Source organism: Phyllostomus hastatus, unplaced genomic scaffold (assembly GCF_019186645.2).
Source record: "Phyllostomus hastatus isolate PE091 unplaced genomic scaffold, TTU_PhHast_1.1 phas_scaffold_760, whole genome shotgun sequence".
Taxonomy (NCBI): domain Eukaryota; kingdom Metazoa; phylum Chordata; class Mammalia; order Chiroptera; family Phyllostomidae; genus Phyllostomus; species Phyllostomus hastatus.
The window spans coordinates 302,270-324,723 of record NW_025334040.1 but is presented as its reverse complement, the minus strand read 5'-3'; the positions used below and the strand labels follow the sequence as shown (position 1 = coordinate 324,723).

Below are 22,454 nucleotides of genomic sequence, written 5' to 3'. Positions count from 1 at the left end.
TTCCAATTTCCACCAAAGCCTGCAGACAAGAGATCAGAGGGGACGGCAGCGTAAAATGCTTACCTCTGCAGGTTGTGGTTAGGCGTCCATGGTCTCTCAGTTGCAGCAGTCCAGGGAGCCAGCAGTGTCCCACCCGGAGATTCTACTGGCTGGCTCACCAAACTGCGGGGTTAAAAAAATATTAATACTTTTGCTTGCTCCCACCTTGTTCTAGTGGGGCTAATAACCAAGTTAACAGAGACAGATTAACAGGTGGAAATCAAACTGTTAATTCATATGCATAGGGAATCCACATAGGCAGGAAAACTCCAAAGACAATGAGGCAACATTAGGTATATAAGATATTTTTGGAAAAAGGAGAAAGGGGTATTCGATTTCAGAAGTGTGAATGGGCAACTTACAGGTATTTGAGGAAGAGAATTGGAATACACAGGAAGGAAAATCCTTGTTAGGCAAGTCAGAAATAGCATGGTGGGGGTGTTATCTAGTTAACAGGCGCCTGCCTGAAGTCCTCTTATTTACCATACTTAATTCAAATTAGGCTAAGACAAACATCCTAAGATCTCCTTCCTGAAGCAGGTTTCTCTGTCTGAATCTCTCGTGCAGGAAAGTAAGGAGGATCGAAACTTCTGAGTCTTATGTTTTTTAATAAACAGCTTAAAATCAATATCGCAAAAAGGCAGCTTCGGGGTGGCAGAATTTTGGTCCCTACAATGCTTCCAAAGACTGTTTAAACCTCAGAATCACCTAGGACACTGTGATACGTACAGATTCTGGGGCTGCATTGTCACACCAGGAAGCTCACATTGCTAAAAGAGGGGCCTGGGAATCTAAATGTCCGATGTTTGCCCAATGGATTCTTTTTTTTTTTTTCAAAAAAGATTTTATTTATTTAATTTTTAGAGAGAGTGGAAAGGAGGGAGAAAGAGGGGGAGAGAACATCAATGTGTGGTTGCCTCTCGCACGCCCCCTACCGGGGAATCTGGCCCACAAGCCAGGCATGTGCCCTAACTGGTGATCCTTTGGTTCACAGAACAGCACTCAGCCACTGAGCCACACCAGCCAGGGCCCCATTGGATTCTTAAGCGAGAGTACCTTGGGAAGCATTGATCTCTCAGGTATGACTGAAATATTTCTGCACCTGTTCTTCCAAGGGAAACCTGAGGGTGAATTGAGGGTCAGGAATTTTTTTTTTTTCATTTATTTGACATTTACACTAAGCACCTCCTTTGGGACAAGTGCAGTGCTGAGTGACACAATAGAACAATCACAGTCTGGAGTTGGAGCTGGGAGCTTCCCCCTTCCCCGCTAAGTTTCCAGGACCCCCCACCTCTTTTTCTGGGGCTTCTGGATGACCTACAATGTCCACGGAGGTTGGGTGTATGAGCAAAGCCCAGAGATCTAGAAGCAAACGTCTCAACGAGGGCTGAATCACCTGGGCTGTGCTTTTTAAGCATCAGTGAGCCTAAGGGCTCACCATGGGTCTTATGAAGCTAAAGATTCTGATTCAGTAGTTCTGGGCTGGGCCTGACACTCTGTACCTAACAAGCTCCCAAGTGACATGGATGCCGCTTGGCCACAGGCCAGATTTGGAGCAGTAGGTACTAGGGAGCTTTTGAAAAGTAGTGATGTCCTGGATGATTCTGTTGACCCTCCTCTAAACCAGTGGAATCAGTATCTCCAAGGGTGGGACCAGGATTCCGTGTTATTAAAGCTCCCAGGTATTTCTAATAAACAGCTGGGTGTGAAGACACTGTTCCCGTTGGTGACGGCTCCTGCTCAGCATTTCCTGAGTAAAGCAGTCTGTGCAAATGAAGCCCTCACCGTCACTCCTTGCTATGGCCTTGATTGTGTCTCTCAAAATTCATATGTTGAAGTTCTAACCCCCAGTACCTCCGAATATCATGATATTTAGCGATAAGACCTTTAAAGAGGTAAGTTAAAATGAAAACGAGGTTGTTTGGGTGGAGCCTAATCTAATCTAACTGGTGTCCTTATAAGAGGAAATTTGGACATGCAAAGAGATACCAGGGATGCTGAAGCATAGAGGAAAAGATCAAGTGAGGACACAGCGACAATGCAGCCATCTACAAGTCAAAGAGAAAGGCCTCAGGAGAGACAAAACCTGCCAACATCTTGGTTTCGAATTTCCAGCCTCCCGTACTATGCGAAAATAAATTTCATTTGCTTAAGCCATTCAGTCTGTGGTATTTTGTTATGGCAGTGCTAGCAAACTGATACTCCCTTGAAAAGAGGCCAATAGAGAGGGCTGACCTCAGTGACAGGTAAGGGCTGTTGTTACCTTAAAAGAAAAGGCTTAAGTGAGAGATAACAAGCATTAATTTGAGATTTTTTTTTTAAAAAAAGCATAGCTATTTGGGGCACACTGATTCAGGTAGAAGTCCAAATCGCATTTGATGAGGAGACAAAGGTGAGGGGGATGTATGAGAAAGGGAAGGGGAACAATCACATCAAAAGAAGGAAGGCATTTTTATTGGTCCAGAAAACATGACATAGTGACCCTAATTCTAAACGATGTTTTTAATTGTCAGCCCAGTAGTCATTAGTCCAGTTGTCATAATATTTACTTTCGTGTTATCATGCACACAGTTCTTGGGACACGATGTTGTCTTAGGCCCAGTTCCAAGATTATTTTGTCCAGTTAACATTCTAGAGGTTTGAGGCATAAGACATGCAAGGCAGCCCCTCTGGGATGGCAGCTCCGACTCCACTTTAAAGTGACTCCATTTATATGACTTTTTATACCGTGCAGGTGGTAGCTGAACTCCCAAATGACCCCTGGCCACAAACAAATACCCATCCACCCTGATTTTCCAGGAAGCAGTCTGCTTCTGCTTCTCCTTTGTACTATCTCCCAAGGCCATGACTGGTAGGAGCCCCCATTCAACTGACTTCCAGACCCCCTGCTAGTCTGTGAAGGACAGAAACCTGAGGACAGAGTTTCATTTTCATATCATCCCAGATGTGAAGAAAAATTCCTGTGTTCTTTCCATCTACTACAGCCAAGAAAAGGAAAGAAAACAAACTCTGGCTGTACAGCAGTATGGTCTCAAAGCGAACTACCTGACATGCAAAAAGGCCTTAAAATGTTAAGTTATGAAGACGCAGAGGGCATAAGTTCAACCTCCTTGCAGACGCTGGGAAGATCTTCTGCAGACGCTGGGAAGGTTGCCATGAAGGACAAGATGACGTCTGCAGACTGGATTGAGAGAAGAAAAACTTAAAAGGGATTTGGGGCTTTAGCCAATAAAAGAATATGAGTAGAAGACGGGTAGGAAGGGGGTGTGTGTGATTTCTCAGTTTTCTCTATCTCTAGAAGCCTGCACAAAATGAGCCTTGAGCACGGGAATTCCCTGGAGTCAGGGAGAGGAATGTTGGCCCTGACTTCACCAAAGCCGGTCACCATAGAGGCTGCCTCTCACCAGTTAATATCAGAGTGCTTCTGGGTAGCACACTGGGCTCAGGAAATTACCTGTTCCCACCTTCCCACCTGTGGACATCCCCATGGCCCAAGGAGCCCCGAGTGGTGCTGTGATCAAGGAGGCAGCTCCTTGACCTCAACATCATCTCTGAGACTAAAGGTCATGATATGTGGTCAGATTGATGATCTCCCAACAGGGCTGGGTACCTCGGTCAGTCTAAGAACATTGTAGCTAGAAGGAGATCACAGTTGTACCCAGGAGGAAATCAGGCCCTAAGGACAGAGAGGTTGGCACCTCATTACATGCAGACTAAAGCTACAAAGAAATTGGACCCTACTTTATGATGTGGCCTAGGGAGGTACACCTGTTCAGGAGGGCACTGATCAAGCCAGCCTTTGTCCCTTACTCCAATTCCAAGGCCATCAAGGCTCTCCCATTGTTCTCACAAATGTTTTCCTCCTCTCTTCGCCCTGGGAAAGCGTTATCACAAGAGATTTGAGCTTTTGTAATCAGCGAGTGGCAGTGCCTTTAGCTTCCTGCTGCTTCTGCTCTCAGCTTTGATTATCACTGAAGTAAGAACTCACAAAAGGATGATTTTTGAGCGTAAATGCCAGGGGAGGGGAGAGAGGAACTAAAATACAAGGGAGCAAGACACACTAAAAAAACCCCAGTAACTGCCCTGGATGGTGTGGCTCAGTGGATTGAGCACTGACCTATGAACTGAAAGGTCACTAGTTCATGCAAGAGGCAACCAATTTATGTTTCTCCTGCACATAGATGTTTCTTTCCCTGTCTCCCTCCCTCCCCCTCTCTCTTATAAATAAATAAATAAACCCTGGCTGGTGTGGCTCAGTGGAATGAGTGCCAGCCTGTCAACCAAAAGGTTACTAGTTCCATTCCCAATCAAGGCACATGCCTGGGTTGTGGGCCAGGTCCCCAGTTGGGGGCATGCAAGAACCAACTGATTGATGTTTCTCTAGCACATTGTTGTTTCTCTCTCTCCCTTCCCCTCTCTCTAAAAATAAATATAAATCTTTAAAAATAAATGCATACAATCTTTTTAAAAATCCGATAATTTACATCATCGACTTTGAAAAGCAGAAAGATGTAAAGTACAGTGGCTGCTCATGTTAGCCCCAGCTCCGTCAGACACGAGAAGGGGCCCCTTGCTCAGTGAGTGAGGAGGTTTGATAGGCAATAGCAGTGGTATGTCAGTCAGACTTGATCCGTCCTAATGTATTTGGTCCTTTTATGAGATTCCATGGAAGCCTTTCTCTATCCCTCAACCAAAACTCTGGAGGAACTGAGCTGGGAAAAAGAAGCCAAGCATGGATCTTCACGTAGGACTAAAATGAAGAATATAGAGATCTATCTTGTCACAGGAAGGTGTATGAAATAGTCTGTTGGACTAAAAGAAAGCCATGCAGGTGCTCAGAGCCACAAGTGTGAGGAGCACACAGAGGTCTGACAGATGTCGACCTACTCAGCACTTGGGAGTTTCATGTAGTTATTGGGGATAAACGAGTTCTTGCAGTGTCTAGAGGAAAAGAATTTCCTGAGACCCATGGAGTCTCCTCAGGAGGAGAATTTCCTCATCACCATGGAGTGATGAGGCTCTGTGGTAGGCTTTATGGATGATATAAAATGAAGGGCGTTCCCCTCCTGGCTTCCCAATGCCCCATCTCCAGCTGTCTTGCCATGGAAAAAGTCTAATCTTGTCTTCATAGGCCAACACAAAAGCTGGGGCCCAGAGTTTCTGCTCCACATTGAAGTGTAGTCCAATCCAGCATCCGGCTACATTAGTGTGTGTTTCCAGCTGCAGTCCACTGCTGTGCTGTGGTATGCAGGTTCCCTCCTGAAGCCTGGGTATGGAGTCCCTAAGGTCATGGGCCACATGGCTGCTAAGGCCACTTGGCTATGGAGAGAGGATATGTGAATGCACCGTGCAAGTGCAGGTCGCCTGAGTAAGAGAGAGAGGTTAGTTCTTTTGGGGCCCACATCATCTTCTACAGGCCCCCAGAGCTGCTAGAGCCACATAGTCACATGCTCCTGGGTGAGAGAGAATGAGGGGGGTGGGGAAAGAAAAAGAGAGAGAGTGAGAGAGAGAGTCTTTGTTTCCTGGGATTATATTAGCTTGGGTTTGGAATGGACCAGGTGCCTTTTCAAAAGAGCCAATCAACTTCCCAGGCTTTCATAGGCTTTGGATGGGTCCACACCCCCTAGTTAGACTGACAGGTCTCTAGGGTCCAGCAGCTCCCCCTCTCCACAATGAACATGTGCCTCTAGCAATGACTGCAGGACCCAGTTGTGTAGCCCTATTATTATTATTATTTATTAATAGTAGTAATAGTAACCTGGGTTCCTAATACTGATTCAGATTTTGGGTCCAGTCAGCAGTTCTGGCTGGCATTAGGAAATAGTTCAGATTTCCCCCAACTCATTCTCTTGAAACCATTTGACTTTTTCTTTGTGCCCTGACCTCAGGCATCCTTTCAGTCTCGGTTCTGCCTCTGGATAATGCCCTGAGCTGTTGCATTTGATTGTATTCTGGCTGTTTTTTATTCAGGTTCTTCCCTAAGACATGCACCTCCCCCAGCTGCCCTAAGTTCACCCTGCCTGCCTGCTGCGCAGATCAGTGGACTCCAGGGTAAATTGTTAATAGTAAGCAACCTATTGTGTGTACCATACTCTCCTGGCTTGCTTCATAATGAGGCCCCCACACATAGGGCCTAAATCTTCATGATCCCTGTGCACCAGCAGTTACCACCTCCCCAGGTGCCTTGTATTGCCATCCTCATGGATGACATCTCTGTCTAAACATGTTTTCAAAAGTCCATTGCCTTGACACTATGCCCCTTTGAGTATTTCAATGGAAAAGTCTAAATTCCAGTAAAGAATTTTGCCTGATTTCTCAAATGAGGTCTCCAGACCAAACAAGGCCTCAACTGCAGAACATCCTGTTTTATTTTTTCTTTTTAAAGATTTTATTTCCAGACGGAGAAGAAGGGAAGGAGAGAGGGAGAGAAACATCAGTGTGTGGTTGCCTCTCGCATAGCCCCCACTGGGGACCCACCCGCAACCCAGACATGAAGCAAGATGCAACATTGGCTTTTGTTTTTCTTCCTATTTGCATCTGGTGGCTAATAATCACTACTAACACTAATAGTATAACGTGCCATCCCGAAACAGGGCACGCTGACAGGTGCTTTACGTAAGTTAACTCCATAGGTGAATCTCACCACAATGTAATGGGGTGTTATTTCCATTTTGTGCGAATGAACTGATGCTGAGATTATGTGATGTTTTGCCTATGCCCTTCCTCCCCAAGAACCTCCCCATTTTGTATAATTTTTTTCCTTAAATTCCAGAGTTGCTGATTCCCATTCTGGAAACTATTCATTGTAACTTGGGTCTAAGATGGGCATGTTGAGACACAGTGAATGATGGGAAAAAGAAGACATCTTTTCCCGATCCTCCTTTTTTCCACCAGTTATAGAGATTTCTGCATTTTCCATTTTCTTAGAAATGGCAAGTGTGCCAACAAGCTGGCAGGCCCGTTTCTGGTTCTTTCTCATGGGACGTAGGGTAGGGGGCTGGAAGGTAGAAGAGGGTAACGGCTATGGGAAGAGGATGAGGGGCCAGTTGCTATACGTGGCAAGACGGGAAGCTGCGGACACTCAGCAGAGACAGCAGCACACACACAAGTGGCTGGCACTAAGTGAGGCAGTTAAAGGAGAACGAGCAGGACTGGCTCGCTCGTCCTCAGGGAAGCATGCAAATGGAGCCTGCCCCTAGGCCTGGGCATGTGGCCCTCTTCCCAGCTGCTCTTCTGAGAGTCTACTCCGTGAGGGAGCTGAGACTGCCTAGGGCCAGTATATAGTGGCTGGGGGTGGAGGGGGGCATGGAGCTTCTTCCTTGCTGGGCGGCTAACTGCCCACTGACCATGGGATCCAACCACACAGCATGACATCTCCTTTTTGTTTCGATGTGTAGTCCCTCAGGGTGGCCCCTCCTCGCTAACTCCCAAGTCTGGCATTCACCTATATCCACTTAAGTGCTCTCTGGGACCTGGCATGGGTTGTTCACTTTTGGGGCCCAAAACTCAGGGACTCTCACTGGCTCCGAGTTGGCTCACCACCTCGCTAGGGAGGCAGGGAGATCACCTGGGGAGTCATTCTCACACTGTTCCAACCTAGCCTCCACAAAAGGATGTGTATTTAACACGGGACACATATACTAAGCAAATGTTAGATGCTTATATAATCTTCAGATTTTTGCTGAAAGGAACGCAGACGTTATTAGCACCAAGTAGCTGAATTCAAGGAGGGGCTGGACCCAGTGGGATGACAAGAATGGATTGGGGAGGGTGAGGCTTTGGCTCACTGGCAGGGTAGACACCCCTGGGGGCCTGACTTGTACACAGGGAAGCCCTGTCCTGGAGCAGCTGAAGGCCAGGGATGGAGGCTCCGGCTGCCAATGGGGAGGAGCGTTCAAGTCCACATTTGATCAGTAACTGAAGATTCCTAAGGTTTAAAATGGAAAATCAGGATAACATGTCACAGAAGACAAAGACAGTTAACATTGAGGTTCCCTTTATTTCTATTTCTTTACAACCGTTCAAACAACAGTAACTCCCACATGTACCTCCCAAGCCTGAATCCCCCTCTAAATATTCAGATTCCTATTTCTGACTCTATAGAACACACCCTCCCCAAAACCATAAACTCTCCATGTCAACATTCCCCCCCCTAAACTGAGTAGCTGTCTCAAACTGTGGCTGCTGTGTTCCCTTAAGAAGCACTTATGCCTGGGCTTCAGTGTCCAAATGCCCAGAATAAAGCCCATGATGTGGACAGCCAGCTAGATAGACATGTAACAGGGACACAGAATGGGATTTGGGTCATAGAAGGTTCTATCACCACAGTGAGGACAGGGACTAGCACTGAACCAGACCATGTCTGGGCGCCCTAAATCCTGCAGCAACTGCCTCAGTGTGGTGTGCACCTGGGCAAGCCTGCCCAGGTGGAGGGTGCCGGTGAGCTCCTCGTAACTTTCTATGGGGGCAGCATACAGCACGTGGTTCAGCTTGCTCAGCCCAATGGTGTGGCGCAGCAGCTCCTCCAGGACACTCATAGAGATGGGGTTTTCACAGAAGCTGAAGGTCGTGAGCTCGGAGCAGAGGCTCAGAGCAGGCAGAATGTCAGTGATCTCGGGGTCCATGATCCCACACTCATCCAAGTCCAGGTCCTGGAGGGTGGCAGAGGCTCTCTCTATCAGCAGCTGGAGGGGCCCGGAACTCATATTGGTCAGGTTGAGCCCGCTGAAACTCAGGCCTTTCAGCTGACTGACGTTCAGGGTCTGGCACAGATGTGCGAAGTCATTTTCTGAAAGCGAGCAGTTAGTGATGGACAAGGCCTCCAAGGGGGTCTGTAGGCACCTGGGGAGAGACAGAGCAGTTAGCTCTGGGGGATGGAGCTGGGGGGCAAAGAGAGGTGGAGATGACCCAGACCTTAAGGGCAAAGAAGCCCATTTCACCGAAACCTCAAGTTTTCCAGGTAAGCCAACCCCCAAGATGCTGCATGGTAGAAAAAAGCATTCGAGTGCAAAGCAGAGTGGAGTCGTTTTTCCACCACTTATTTGCTGTGTGACTGAATCAAGTGAATGAAACCTCACACACTGTTCTGCTCTATGTCAAGGAGAGCATATAACACTCCGACCCCCTCCCACACACACAAGGTACAGTGAGCATGAATGGGGGTAAAAAGATGGGAGGCGCCCAGAACGGAGCCTGACCCAATGTCTCAAGCAGGAGAGAATCAATTAAGTTTTAGTATTGGGAGACATGATCCAAGATGCACTCAACTTGGACTCCCTTCCAGCCACAGCCTGGACTCCTATCACTCTTACCTCTGAGCCCAATGGGGTTACTGGCAGATGCACAGAAAGGGTTAATCTGGGCAGGGGGCTGCCAGCCTGCAGGGGCTAATTTATGTCACTGCATCATCCACAGACCATCTATTCCCTTTTACAATTCATTACTCCAGAATCCAGAATTTCCCATGCTCTCCCTTAGCTGGAGCCTAAAAGAACCCTGGGCGGGCAATTCAAGGCAGGATCAAAGTGAGAAGCTCCTATCGACAAATTGCTAAGTACGGAGCTTAACATCTGAAACCTTGCCTCTGATGGGCCTTCCCTTCATCACTGCCATCCTCACTTACTTCTTCTCCATCATCTTCACTTAGCCATCATTTCCTAAGGGGAGAATTCCCACAGCTACCCTCACCTGGCCTGATGAGGCCCCCATTACAGAGATTCCTAGCAAAGACAACCTGCAAGGGAATGGAGCAGTGAACAAGACACGGACTGTGTGGACCGTCGAGTGACTCAGGTACGCTGCATGCTGACGGCAGGCACACAGGAGATACCGTTAGTGCTGACTGAAATGAAAAGGGATTGGTCTGGTCTGCAGAGAAGCCCCGCCATCTCTCACCTGAGCACCTGGTGCAGGCGGCCTTCAAGGAAGGAGAGAGCATCTAAACAGAGCTCCTGGAGGTGGTGCAGGCTGAGGAACTGAGACGTGAGCTGGCGAACACACTGCTGCTCCTGCGCCGGGGTGGCGTGAGAAGACGTAAGGATGTGGGAGAGAAGGAACCGGCGCAGATTGCCCATCTGGCTCAGCTGAGGAACGAACTTCTTCAGGGTGGATGGCTTCCAGGTACAATTTACTTCCAAATCCTGGACAGAGTCGAGCTGCACCATCTTGAGAATATTGATGTTTTGCATCGACACCGCAAAAATCTTCAGCTTCTTGCAGCAAAGGTGCAGCAAACCTCTCCCCTGACTAACCTTCTTAATGAGGTAGCTGAGGGACTCATCAGGGGCACCTTCCTTCAGACTAAGATCTATGAACACCTCCACAGGGGCCAAGGGTGGTTTGGACCCTGCCCTTGAACTCTCCACTTTCTGCCTCTTCCCCACAGACTGGGTGGTCTCCGTCTCCATCAGTGAGCATGCAGCAGCTCTGGTTCCAGACCACACGGTCCAGAACTCCTGATGAGCATCCTTCTGTAAATTCAGCACCTGCAGCTTCCATCTCCTGTGCGGGAAACAGGAGACAAACAGAGACATGGTAAGATAACAGGGAATAAGACCATGACCACGAATTAAGGAACCTGGGCATCTGGATCAGATACCTGACTGCATTTTTACTCTATACCCAAGAAATCAGCTGCTCCTCGCACTACTAACATTCTTCCTGCTCCCCATTTCTGGTACCCTTAAGTGCCCATGTTACTTTGGTCACCTCTGCATCTTAGTCAGCCCTGTAATGTCTAGAAGCCTTTTTCCACAATGACCTCAGCAATGGTTCCCAGGCCTCCCTGAGCATTCTCACTAATGCCATCCGAAGCCTCTGGTTCTACCTTTGGCACTGCACTCTCCCTGATCCCCACTGTATCTGCACAGATCTCCGAGGCCCTACTGAGCTGTGAATCCCCCTCACCTGGGGCGAACCTCCTGGGCAAGCAGGGCATCGAGTCCATCAAGCACAGCCTGGAAGGTCTCTTGATGAGGCTGCTGATCCTTCATCAAGGCCCCCAGGGGGAGGCAGGGGAAGGGCCAAGACTGCACCATCATCTTCAAGATCTTATCATGCTTCCCAGCAAAGGCCGCCATGAAGAGAGGTGGGAAGATCTCTGCAGGCAGCATCTCCACAGCACTCATGGCCAAGGCCTCATCCCTCAGCAGACTCTGACACGCCAGTTCCAGGAGTCTGCGTGGGGTTGGGAGGCTCATCCTGATGAATCTGCTCTGAAACAGATCCTGGGGAGACATCCGGGGAGCAAGGCTGAGCGTGAGCAACCCCACTGCCCCTCCACCCTTCAGAGGAACCAGCTAAGGGCCAAAGGCACCGCTCCAGCAACAGTCGGCGGGGCGGAGGGGTCCTCCATTTACCCAGATTCCACTTTCTGCCTGGGGGCCAAAAAGCCACAGCTCTGCCTTTGCCAGTGGCAGGGCAAGCATCTTGCCAGGAGGGACAAGATGACCAGCAGCCCCATTCCACACCTACCCACTGGCTGCATTTAATTCTGCGGCGCAGTGAGTACTGAGGAGCCCTAGAGCTGATCCCACCCTTTGCAGGAAGAAAAGTTTCTGATCGTCACTCTGAGACTGACAACAACTATAATAAGGAGCAGCAAGGGGTCCAGCATGGCCTCTTTCTGGGCTCCAACAAATAATCCAGATGGGGAAGATGAAGGAACACCTACACGATGGCTACCAGTATGTCATTTAAAACATTTTAAATGAGAAATTGTAAAAGCAGCATAATAGTATTATATAGCACACGAAAGCTGGAGAAGAGAAAAATATACATTGATTCCGGGATGGATGTTTTATTGTGTCTCTTCTGTGAATGTCAGAATTGCCACTGTGTTCATGGGAACAGAGCGCAGAACAAAGCCCCCACTGCAAAAGAAATTATGGGACTTTTTCTAGGTTCTTAAGGTTTTTTGTTTTTGTTTATATTTTAATTAGCTAATAAAATTATAAAACCATAAATGATATGAACCATTAACTACTGGTTACAAACTTTATAGTTTAAATATCACCAAAAATTTCCAATGAATTGGATGTATTTGTTTAAAAATCTGCCTGGTTAAGAAATACAGGTATCACTCCCCACTTCCCAAAACTTCGTGCTAGATCACTTTGCTTTTATGAAAGGCCTACCCTAGTGCCTGTTTTCGCTAACCAAAGGAAATTCAAAGAGGATCTTGCCATTTCAGCTTACAAAAGGTTTCATAGGATTGTTCTACTTTCAGATAGCAGGGGAAACCTGCATTGTAAACATCTATAAAAATGGCATATACCAGAATGAGAAGTCGAAATATGTTTGAGATTAAGGCAAAACTGCCTTTTGAGGCAGAAGCCAAGCCTGCTTCTTTGTAAGAACAAAAAGGACAATTCTCCGTGCAGTCTTGGCCTGCAGGTCCTTGGAGACCACCTGAAGCTCCGGACTCACCAGAGGGGGCATGCTGCAGGGAGCCCTCTGCTCAGCCCTCGGCAGCGACTCTCACGGGCCAGCCTCTGGTCCCTCCTCCGGCTCCTCAGAAGCAACTGCAGCCCTTTCTGGCCACACCTTCCTTCTGAGGTCCCAGCTGAAATTTCAACTTCTAACTGAAAGCAAAACCTTATTTCTGGATCTCTACCCAGTTAACCCCGCTTGGTTTTTCACTCTTCATACGACTAACTGAATTCTATGTCCATTTGTGAAAGAAAAAGAAATTCAACCAACCTGTAAGTATACTCGGGAGCGTTTGGGCCACATGACTACTTCCAAATGTTCGAGTGAAGATGCTTTAAGCAAACTGTGGTATCACCCCAAAAGAAAAGGAAATAAAAAACAAAATTCTTGAATATCAAATAGGCACTTACACTTTGTTACCTAGAAAACTGCAAAGCGTGTGCCCACGCAAAGAGGAATAGAGGCACGACGGAGAAACCGGTGACTTTCCAGATTTCGAGGGTCAAGGCTTCCCTTTAGGAGGTCCGGCCAAATTCTGATTAGGAGCTGGCCGAAAGGAGGGGCCGCAAGTTTGTAATGGGACAAGGGAATCACCCAAGAGAAGGTAAAGTATGTTTTGCTTGGGGGAATTCAAAGGCTTTGATGTGGATGAACCTGAAAACTTAGAAGGGTAGTGGTTAAGAAGGAAACTAGCTGGATCCCTTAAACCCCAGGTGACAGTGAGGGAAGGGAAGAGATTCAATCCTCCTCCCTCCCAAAAGGACCAGATCAGCTCAGCAAACTGGCTTAAGATTCAATGTAAAAATGTGGGCTGGGAAGAGGCCAGAAACGTTTGGTGACTAAACCTGGGATGTGACTCATCCAATCCTGAAGGTCACTGAAGGGTAAGAGCGGTTGGGTCTTTGGAATCCTGGAACAGAGAGAAGTGACGTAGGCCAAAGCACGCATCCTCCCCAGGGAACCGCTACCAGACGGGACCTTCTCCTAGGCCCAGGCATCCTCTTCCCCGCCCCAACCTTTCTCAGGCAGACCAGGCCCGGGCATGGTCCAGGGGCCTTGGCCCAGAACATGACTGTTGAAGGCCCCTTCCCAACTGTGTATTGATAACCTACGTTTTCTCAACGCTGGGGAATAATTGGTGCAAATTTGGCTTCAGAAAGTCTCTTCTGGCCCTGCTGCCCCAAAGTCTCTCTCAGTCACTGACTGTGAGGGAAGAGCACAATCAGGGATGAATGAAACTCAAGTGCTCTCTCTCAGAATGAGGCACGGTGCACAGGCACCAACACCCTCCCTGTCACACCATTTGAAGCTATATGTGGCATTAAGGATATGCCACACTTTGGGACATCCCCATGCGTTAATGAATTGCACACTGGTCCTTCTGAATGTCTTCCTGCCCGGGACAGGCACAAGATGACTCCCAGGGCCTAGCATGGATTGGGGGATGTTTTCACCACATCCTGGTCACCTGCCACTTGCTCTCTTCATGATCCTCACCTAAGCCCAAACTCTGAACTCAAAAACGGGGCCTTCCTGCTCACCCCAACTTCTCCAGCTCCCAAAACATCTGCCTTTGGGAACTTTTTTTTGGGGGGGTGTCTTTAAAATGCTGTTTTCCCTCTCCTGGATTGTGCTGACTGTCCCCCTTCTTTCTGCATCCCTGGAATGTCAGCCCACCTCTTACGAGCCTGAAGTGTGGCCATGATACAGGGGAACACGTTCCACTGCTACTAACAGAAATTAGGAATTCTCCCCAATTTTTCTGAGCTGTTTTGGAGAACATGACCAGCTGCGTGACAAAATCCTGGTCGCACCAGCAATGCTGAGGACAACCCTTCCTGGACTCCACAGGACGCCCCAACGTTGCCGGCCTTTGGAGGCGCTGGGGACCGGCCCCAATGCACAGGCTTGCCCATCCTCGGCTCTCTTACCCCAGCCTTCAAGCAGACAAGATTCCCCCTGGCTTCTTTCCCTCTGGAGTCAGGACGCTTCTTACCCTGAAATACTCTGCCCTCCATGCCTTTTAAAAACCCAGTCTTTGCCGACATGACCTGCTCTTCCTGTTCTCAGCAAGACCTGATTTCACTTCGGATCCGGTAACATGTCGACCTAAACAAGGGACTGTCCCCCCTCCTTCCTTCCCAAAGTGTACAGGCCTGACTTCCAGGTCACCCAGGGTCTAGCCTGTTAATGCCACGGGAGGTGCTTGTAGAGGCGCAGTGGGGGGAGGGGGGGCTGAGGGCTAACTCCAGGCTAGTAGTTTGGGGGAATGAGAGAACGAGGAGCTAGGCAGGGAATGGTCCAGAGAACACATGAGGAGCATAGAATGACAGGAAGGAGGAAAATGATGACAAAGCAGGGGCCAAGTTTTCTAGTTCTGACAGTGCCACATCCCTTAAATGCTAGACACTGGTGTCTGAGACCACAGGGGTGGGGGTGGGGGGCAAGCAGGAAGGACTTCGTGGGCCTGAACCCGGGGGCTGGGAGTGTTCTGAGGGCCTGGCTTCGGTTGCCCTGGCCTGGGTGAGGCACCAGTGGCTATCCCCCAACCCCAAAAGCATGGTCATGCCAATGGAGAGTCCAGGGCAAAGGGGAGAGAGTAGTGAGCACTAGTCCTGGACACAAAGATGAGGAAAGGTTTAGAGCAGGGGTGTCCAACATTTTGGCACCTTGGGCTACAGATCAAATACTCAAACATTAATGAAAACTGATGAGCAAAAAGAAGGTGGTAAGTAATGATTCTGTGTTGGGTCACATTCATAGCCATCCTGGGCAGCATACAGCCCGCAGGCTGGACAACCCTGGGGGGAAGAGGGAGGCCCTAGCCTTGGCATTCAGCCCTGGACAGGGATGCTCCTCGTGATTTTTGCACTTCAGACTCATCACGGCCTCATCAGACTGTGCAATTGTGCTTCTGAAGAAAGGAAAGGAAAAGAGAATGGGGTCTGGTCCTGCATCCTTGTTACCCAGCCAGAGGGAGGTCACTGTGGCTGAGCACAAGACCAGGTACCACAGGCTACCCAGCATGGTCCACTGCAATTCGTTGCACTGGAGGGGGTGCAATCAGCCTCGGGGCTACAGAAGCACTGGCTTCCTGCTTGACAGGAAAACCCTCTACGTCCTGTGCTGACGGCTGGCGGGAGGCACTGGACGGAGTGGACACATTCACAGGGACATCTCCAGGACAGTAAATTCCCTCCTGCCAAAGCCAGACTCCACCTCTCTCTTCAGCCCTTGAATTATTAAAACAAACAAAAAAACAAAACAAATATTTACCGAGGGCCCAGTGTACATCCAACTGCTATTCTGGGTGACCGGGAGGGATACCTAATGAAAATTTCACGGTCCTCCTCTTAGAGTATCTCTGAGGCATGAACCTCGAATGCCTCACATATGAAGCACACAAATGAAATTTGTGCACACAGATAAAAAAAACAAGTGAGCTGAAAAATAAATTAATCACAGGCTGATCTTGCTTTGCACTATAGGGCAGGACACAAAAAATATACACTGCCAGCTCAAGCTGTGCCAAGCAATCCTATAATCCATAGCCAAAGCTAGATATGATGGCCGTTACGGTTTTGTCAAAACATTAAGAACTATCTTACTACCAGTTATAAATAAACAAATAAAACAATACAATTACTATTTAATACACTGTGATTTTGAATGTCAAGAATTAAACTGTTTTGTGTCTTTGTAGAAAGCTGTCAAGAGCAGTTTAAATGTGGCTTGTGGTTTTTCTGGTCATAGAACTCCTGATGCAGAGTGAGAATCATTTCCACGCCCTGGTGAGCAGTTGTGCTGCTTTCTAAGTCTGGACAGGCTTCCAAGGTTTCATCCTTCCTGCGTTCTCTGTCAGGACCTCTCTCTGAGAGAGTTCCTTTAGTGTGAAGATGTTTTTTCCCTGCATTGCTCCCTCTGAGACATCGTCATCCTTTTGTCACAACCATGTTCTTCATTTACACTTCTCTGGGAGCCTAAAACTGTGACCTTGAAGCTGGATTCTTAATCATGATGATGAGTACAAATAATTCCTTTTGTTTGGTAGAATTAAGGAATTATCAAAGCATTTCACTGTCCTAGTCTCATTATTTCTTCAAAGACACAAAACGTCAGCAGAGCGCGTAAACTGATATTCCCTTTCCATGTCCAGTATCTGAGGCTTGAAAGAGTCACCTGCCCCTTGTCTCAAGAGCAGGCAACGGGAGGTGACATGAGAACAAGGCCCTGGCTCCTAGTCTAGGGCTCCTATGATCATGACTTACGCAGCCTAACAGGAGTGTGCCTAGAGAAGTCACCAGAAAATCAGGACATCCCACTCTATGTATGGCAGCAGTGGACCAGGTCAGGGACACGGGCAGAGAACAGGAGCCTTCCTTTAGGTTAACAATCACCCACCACAGTCTTGGGACTCAGCAAGTCTATGGACCCTACTAGGTCTTTCAGGGTGGGGGAGGGGATGGTGTAATATTCCTAGGGAGAAATTCAGAAAGATCCCCAAGCAAATTTGCACATGGGGTGTCACCTGCAAGATCTGGGAAGCAGATGTGTGTGGAGGCCCCTCCCACATGGGAGGCAGAGGATAAGAAGGGGGAGGGACCACAGGAGGCATAGCTCTAAGGGGTCTCCTCCACGACCTGGGCTCTGTTCTGTCCTGCTCATCCTCCTCATATGGGAAATATACCAAGGAGGGGACCTTCTGGCAGTTCAGAGCTGACCCTTCTTTCTCTGTGCCCCAAACTACTCTGGAATCATGACCTTGACCTCTCCTCTCAGGGTCCTGGGTCCAGTGTGTCCCGACATAGCCACTGTCAGTGTAGCTCTTGAGACAGGTCACCATTCCCTGCTCTAAAAGCAGAAGTGACATTGGTGGTTATACCTACGTGTCCTGGTACCAACCACACCCGTGCCTGATACTCCCAATGCATGAGATCATCCATTATCCAGCTCCCTTCTCCAGCTCCAAGGCCTCCCTGAACTCCTCCCGCTGTAGCCAGATAACAAGCCGTGCACTATTGCTACTTTCTTTCAAGGAGAATCCCTTACCCCACTGGCCCAAGCTCCCAGGAAAGTGAAACGAAACTTACTTGACACCAAACACTAGTCAACTCTGCAGAGTCTGATGCCAGCCCTGCTCCTTCACCCCAAGTAGAGCTGGTGAATGTAACCAAGGCTTTGGGAATGGGGTCCCTAACATTCTATAGCTGCTGCTGCTCCCCCCACCACCCCCATAAAACAGCAGCAAGAGAGATGTTCTCTTGAGGATAGGACTTGAGAATGTAACAGCTGCTCCTGCTTCTCCTCCTCAGGAACCTCAGGATGCAGATTCCACCTAGTTGCTTAAAAAAAAAAATAAAAAAGAATGGGGGGGAAGGGGTGCACAATAGAACATCTCCAGACACCCAAGATGGTTAGCTTACCTGAAGAAGTCTTCCTTCCACTCTGGTCCGGCTCAGACTGGCCTCAGGTGCTCCACTAGTTGGCTTCTCTGGTCTCAGTCACCCGTGTCCACGCAAGTGTGGGAGCAAGAACCAAATGGCTCCAAGAACAAGGAGGCTGTGTTAACACGAGTATTTAGGGTGCTACAGGCTCCTGTGAAAATCTTTGAGAACACTGCTGAGAAAATTGAAAACTGGAAACACAGTCCGGCTTTCAGCGGGAATCCCCTTCTCCCTCCACACGCGACCACCCGTTTCTCATTGGCTGCACCAGAGCACAAACTGAGTGACAGTCCTTGCCGTCTTTCAAAAGGAACCTTTCCCGCTCAAGAACCCGGACTACTGTTGCGCAGCCACATTTCTGCTCCTCGTACCTGGGCACCTCTTGAGGAGCCAGATTCCCAGGGGAGCCCACCCACCTCGACCGCATACACAGCCAACTAAGAAGAAACAATGAACGCAGATGCCGGAGTTGGTGAATTATTACATTTAAAACTCAAAACTGCGCGGCCATTTTTACGGAGCACGTGGCCCGGGCTCACCCGAATAAACCACCTATTTCTTTTTTCCAGCCCCCGTTATGAGAACTCATTTTCCCTTGGAAAATACAGGCAGGGGAAGGGCTGGGGGTTACTGGTGACTAGCGCAAGATCACCCCGCGAGAAAGTGGGGTTTGAACTTACGGTTTCCACAGACCGTGCACGACGCCACGCGGTCTCCGGCACAGCGGCTGGAGGGAAAAGAGCGGAAACGGGTTCAGCAAGCTTCCGCTCCGCCGGAAAGAGCAGTGTCTGACCAATCCTGCTTTAGGGTTCCTTCTCGGGCGAAAACCTGCGAGATCCTGAGATAACCAGTGGGGTCGCCCAGGGAGCCGGGAAGGGGTTTGCTTTAGCCTCCGAGAGGATGGGGGAGGGGGGTGCCTGGGGCCACACCCGCCAGGCTGCACGGTGTTAGTGGGGGGTGAGGTGGGGCATGGGGATGGAATAGAGGGCGTGAGGTTGAGGGTGGGCTAGGATGCTGCGCGGGTGGGGGGCTCTGGCACGTAGAAGGAGAGGAGGGAGGTCCGGAACACCCCAACCCCAAGCTATCCCCAGCTCTCCACCCCTCTCCCTCTGTAGGGTGCTAGGGTCACCTCTCGGGTCTTCCGAGCAAGGGTTCTCATCCCACTTCCACTTCCCTCGTCTAGAAAAGATGGTGCTGCCATTAGCTAGTCCACTGTTCCCTACTTTCTGCACTTGACCACTTTTGTAACCCCTTGGGTGGAGGAGAGCCCAGTCAGATTCGATGAGATTGTCCTCTCTCCAGAGTGTACTCTCCTCCAACTTCCCTTCGGATTTCGTTTACCAGAGCTCTTTCAGGAGCCAAACATTCCGGCGTTTGCGCTACTCACCTCCCCCAGTCCTTGAAATGATTCCAGCTTTCTTTCCCCTAAATGCAAAGTTTCTTTGCTTCTCACGAACAAATCCCTTTCGACAAAGTCACAACCACACCTGAAAAAAAAAAAAAAAACCTGCTGACCGCACGCTGCTGAAGAGGGAGCAGGTCAACGACGCCCAGGAAAGGTTGGGGAGGCACCTCTCGAGAGACTGGTGCGGGCCTCTCACAGAGCGGCTCCTCTTAAACCTGGGGATATCCTGTGGCGCCAGCAGGGGGCGCTAGGGAGCTGGAATCCTCCAGAATGTCTGGTTTTGGCGCCTACATTTTGCTGGTATCTTTAGGCAAGAAAAGTCATGCTTGTCTGCAGGGATAGCAAGACTCAGATGGGTGAGGACCCTTTCCTAGTGAGGAGAGAGGGAGGGGTCTAGAAGCAAAATGGAGGTCCCAGCCCTGTCATCCAAGTTGGCCTGATGGATCTCCCTGGGGTCTTTTGAAATTAGCTTCCTCACCCATGCCTAGGAAATACTCAGCCTTCTCAAACTGTAAGACATTTTCTGAAAGGGGTAGTGGGCACTGTATCCCTCTCGTTTAAATGACCCTGAAACTTTTTACCATAGGCTATAGGAAGGTCGTGATGGCTGAGAGTAACAGGCAGGGTGGTAAGGTGAGTTACTTTTTGTGAATCTACCTTGCCATTCCTTCAGACATCCCCATGCTTATGAACTAGCAGAATGTAAATGTAGATTTACATTTAAATGTAGATGGAATGTATTCCATCTACATAGATAAATGAATGAATGAATGAATGAATGAATACAAATGAGGTCATTGCATCGATACCCTGTGGATTTGGGATTGTCACTTAGAACAGAGTTGATTAAAAACTCAATTTCTTCACCTTGGAACTGGAGACTCACCTTCCTCTTCCCTCCTATCTTTTAGATTCATTCAGTAAACATTTGTCCTTGAGTGACGGCTAACACAATGCTCTGAAGTACACGCGGTCTCTCCTCATAAGGTTTAGGATGAAAACAGAAAAAAAAAAACCCACCCAAAACAAGAAGAACATTGTCTTAAAGTAGCAGGTTGTAACTAATTCTTTGAAGAAACCAAAGGGGGTGGTACGGAAAGTTACAAATGCAAGCAGACTCCTATCTGACACCCGAGGAAGAAGCAGCCACTGGGGGCATGAGGACAGAGTGCACAAATGCTGAGAGAGTCAAGTGCTCTGCCAATTTGAGAACATAAAAGGCCGGGACAGAGACGGGGGTGAGGAGAGTGATGGAGAGGGCAGCGGATGCATCTGCGGGGTGTACACTGAAAAGGGAATCCACTTGAAGATTGCCCATCCTTATTTTCATGATCTGGTTGCTTGTCATACTCACTGAGATTGATACACTAAAAAAATGGGGTCTGTAATATTTGAAAGCAAAATGCAGAACACCCAGTTAATTATATAATGCAATCCCGTTATGTAAAATTAAACATGAATATAACACTCATCTATTTCATTGCTTCAGGTAATGCTTCATGGTGTTGACCATATACCTGGGTTACACTAGGCCTGGGTATGGAGGAGGGACTGGAAGTTACAGGGCTGCGTGCTTTGTGGGATATGTGTAATTCACATTTGTGAATGTCTTAGGTAAGCAGGTAGACACATCCCAAAGATGGTCACTAAAATGTTAGTGCTGGTTGTTGTAAAATACTTCTCTGTATTTTAAAAATGTTTTCTATCATAATCATTTCTCCTTAACTAGCGATGAAAATAGTGCTATTTTCATTTTGGAAATGTTAAAAAATTCAGTCAACCTGCACTGCATTCTAACGATCACCATGGAGACTTTAGAAACCAGTGAGGGAAGACAGGGAGGGGGGATGCTTTTGAAGGAGCTGTTGTGTGTGTGTGTGTGTGTGTGTGTGTGTGTGTGTGTGCGCGTGCGCATGCACAACCGAGTCTCTGCTGAGAGAGGCTGGGGGTGAGATAGCAATGGACTGAAAAAGGGAAAATATTTTTTTCTATGATCACCTAAAGTAAGCCTGAAGGGATAGAGACAAGGAACAAACTGACAGCGACCAGAGGGGAGAGGGGAGGAGGATAAGGGGGGAAAGGGGCAGGGTCTAATTAATGAATGTGTATGAATGACCCATGGACACGGACAAAAGGGTGGAGGTTCACTGTGGGGGGGGGGGCAGGGGAAAACTGGGACAAGTATAATAGAACAACATTTTTTTTAAGCCTGAAGGGGAAAGAACATGAATTCTCGAACTAACCATGCTTGGGATAAAAGTCACAGTGCCCTAACTAGTTGCTGCTTTCTGCCTGAGAGATGCTGGGTGGTGGCTGCCAGCTCTGCCTTCTGAGATGCAGGAGAAGAAGCTGCTGAAGCCCTGCTGTGCCTACCCGGACACCAAGAAGGTACGCAATGTGTGCATCTTTGAAAAAGGAGGAGAACACTGTGGACATCTAATTGAGGCCCACAAGGAGTGCATGAGAGCCCTGGGATTTAAGATATGAAATGATGGTTTGCTTTGTGAATGAATAATTCCTGAAGAATGGCTGCGAACCAAAGTGTCGCAGGTTTGATTCCCAGCCAGGGTACATGCCTGGGTTTGCAGGCCATGACCCCCAGCAACCGCACATTGATGTTTCTCTCTCTCTCTCTCTCTCTCTCTCTCTCTCTCTCTCTCTCTCCCTCCCTTCCTTCTCTAAAAATAAATAAATAAGATCTTTAAAAAAAATTTTTAAAAATTAAAAAAAAATAATTCCTGAAGAATGAAGATGATTCAATAATTTGGGGAGTTCTTTAATACATGGGAAAAGTATCTACAATTTATTTTTTAAAAAAGGAAATTGCTTGGGAAAAATTTTTTTAAAAAGTACGGAGTGCTGGGAAGGAAAGGACAGGAGATTGGGAGGTGCCACCCATATGTCACGGAGGCTTCACACTGGAAGCCCCTCCGTGCCTGTGATAGGAGGGATGGAATCCCTTAAAAAAGAACCCAGTGGGGACAAGTGTAAGAATGCATAAGTGACTTCCTACACTTCCTTTGACTATGGAAGGAAAATGTCCTCTTAGGTTTATGGGGAGACATATTTTCATGGGAAGCAATAGTGAGAGCCCCAGTAGCTAGACTGTGAGCAAGACAGGATTATACCAGTGCTTA

At 48.3% G+C, this 22,454-nt stretch overlaps 1 protein-coding gene across 1 annotated transcript; it reads right to left on the bottom strand.

Annotated features, from left to right (window-relative positions):
• Positions 1 to 8,303: 8,303 nt before the first annotated feature.
• PRAME (PRAME nuclear receptor transcriptional regulator) lies at positions 8,304 to 12,771 on the bottom strand. The gene is made up of 4 exons (XM_045826747.1): positions 12,739 to 12,771; positions 10,945 to 11,264; positions 9,934 to 10,539; positions 8,304 to 8,880 (listed from the first exon to the last, which is right to left on the bottom strand). The coding sequence occupies exons 1-4, from the start codon at positions 12,769 to 12,771 to the stop codon at positions 8,304 to 8,306; spliced, it is 1,536 nt and encodes a 511-aa protein (XP_045682703.1).
• Between the last annotated feature and the right edge of the window lie 9,683 nt (positions 12,772 to 22,454).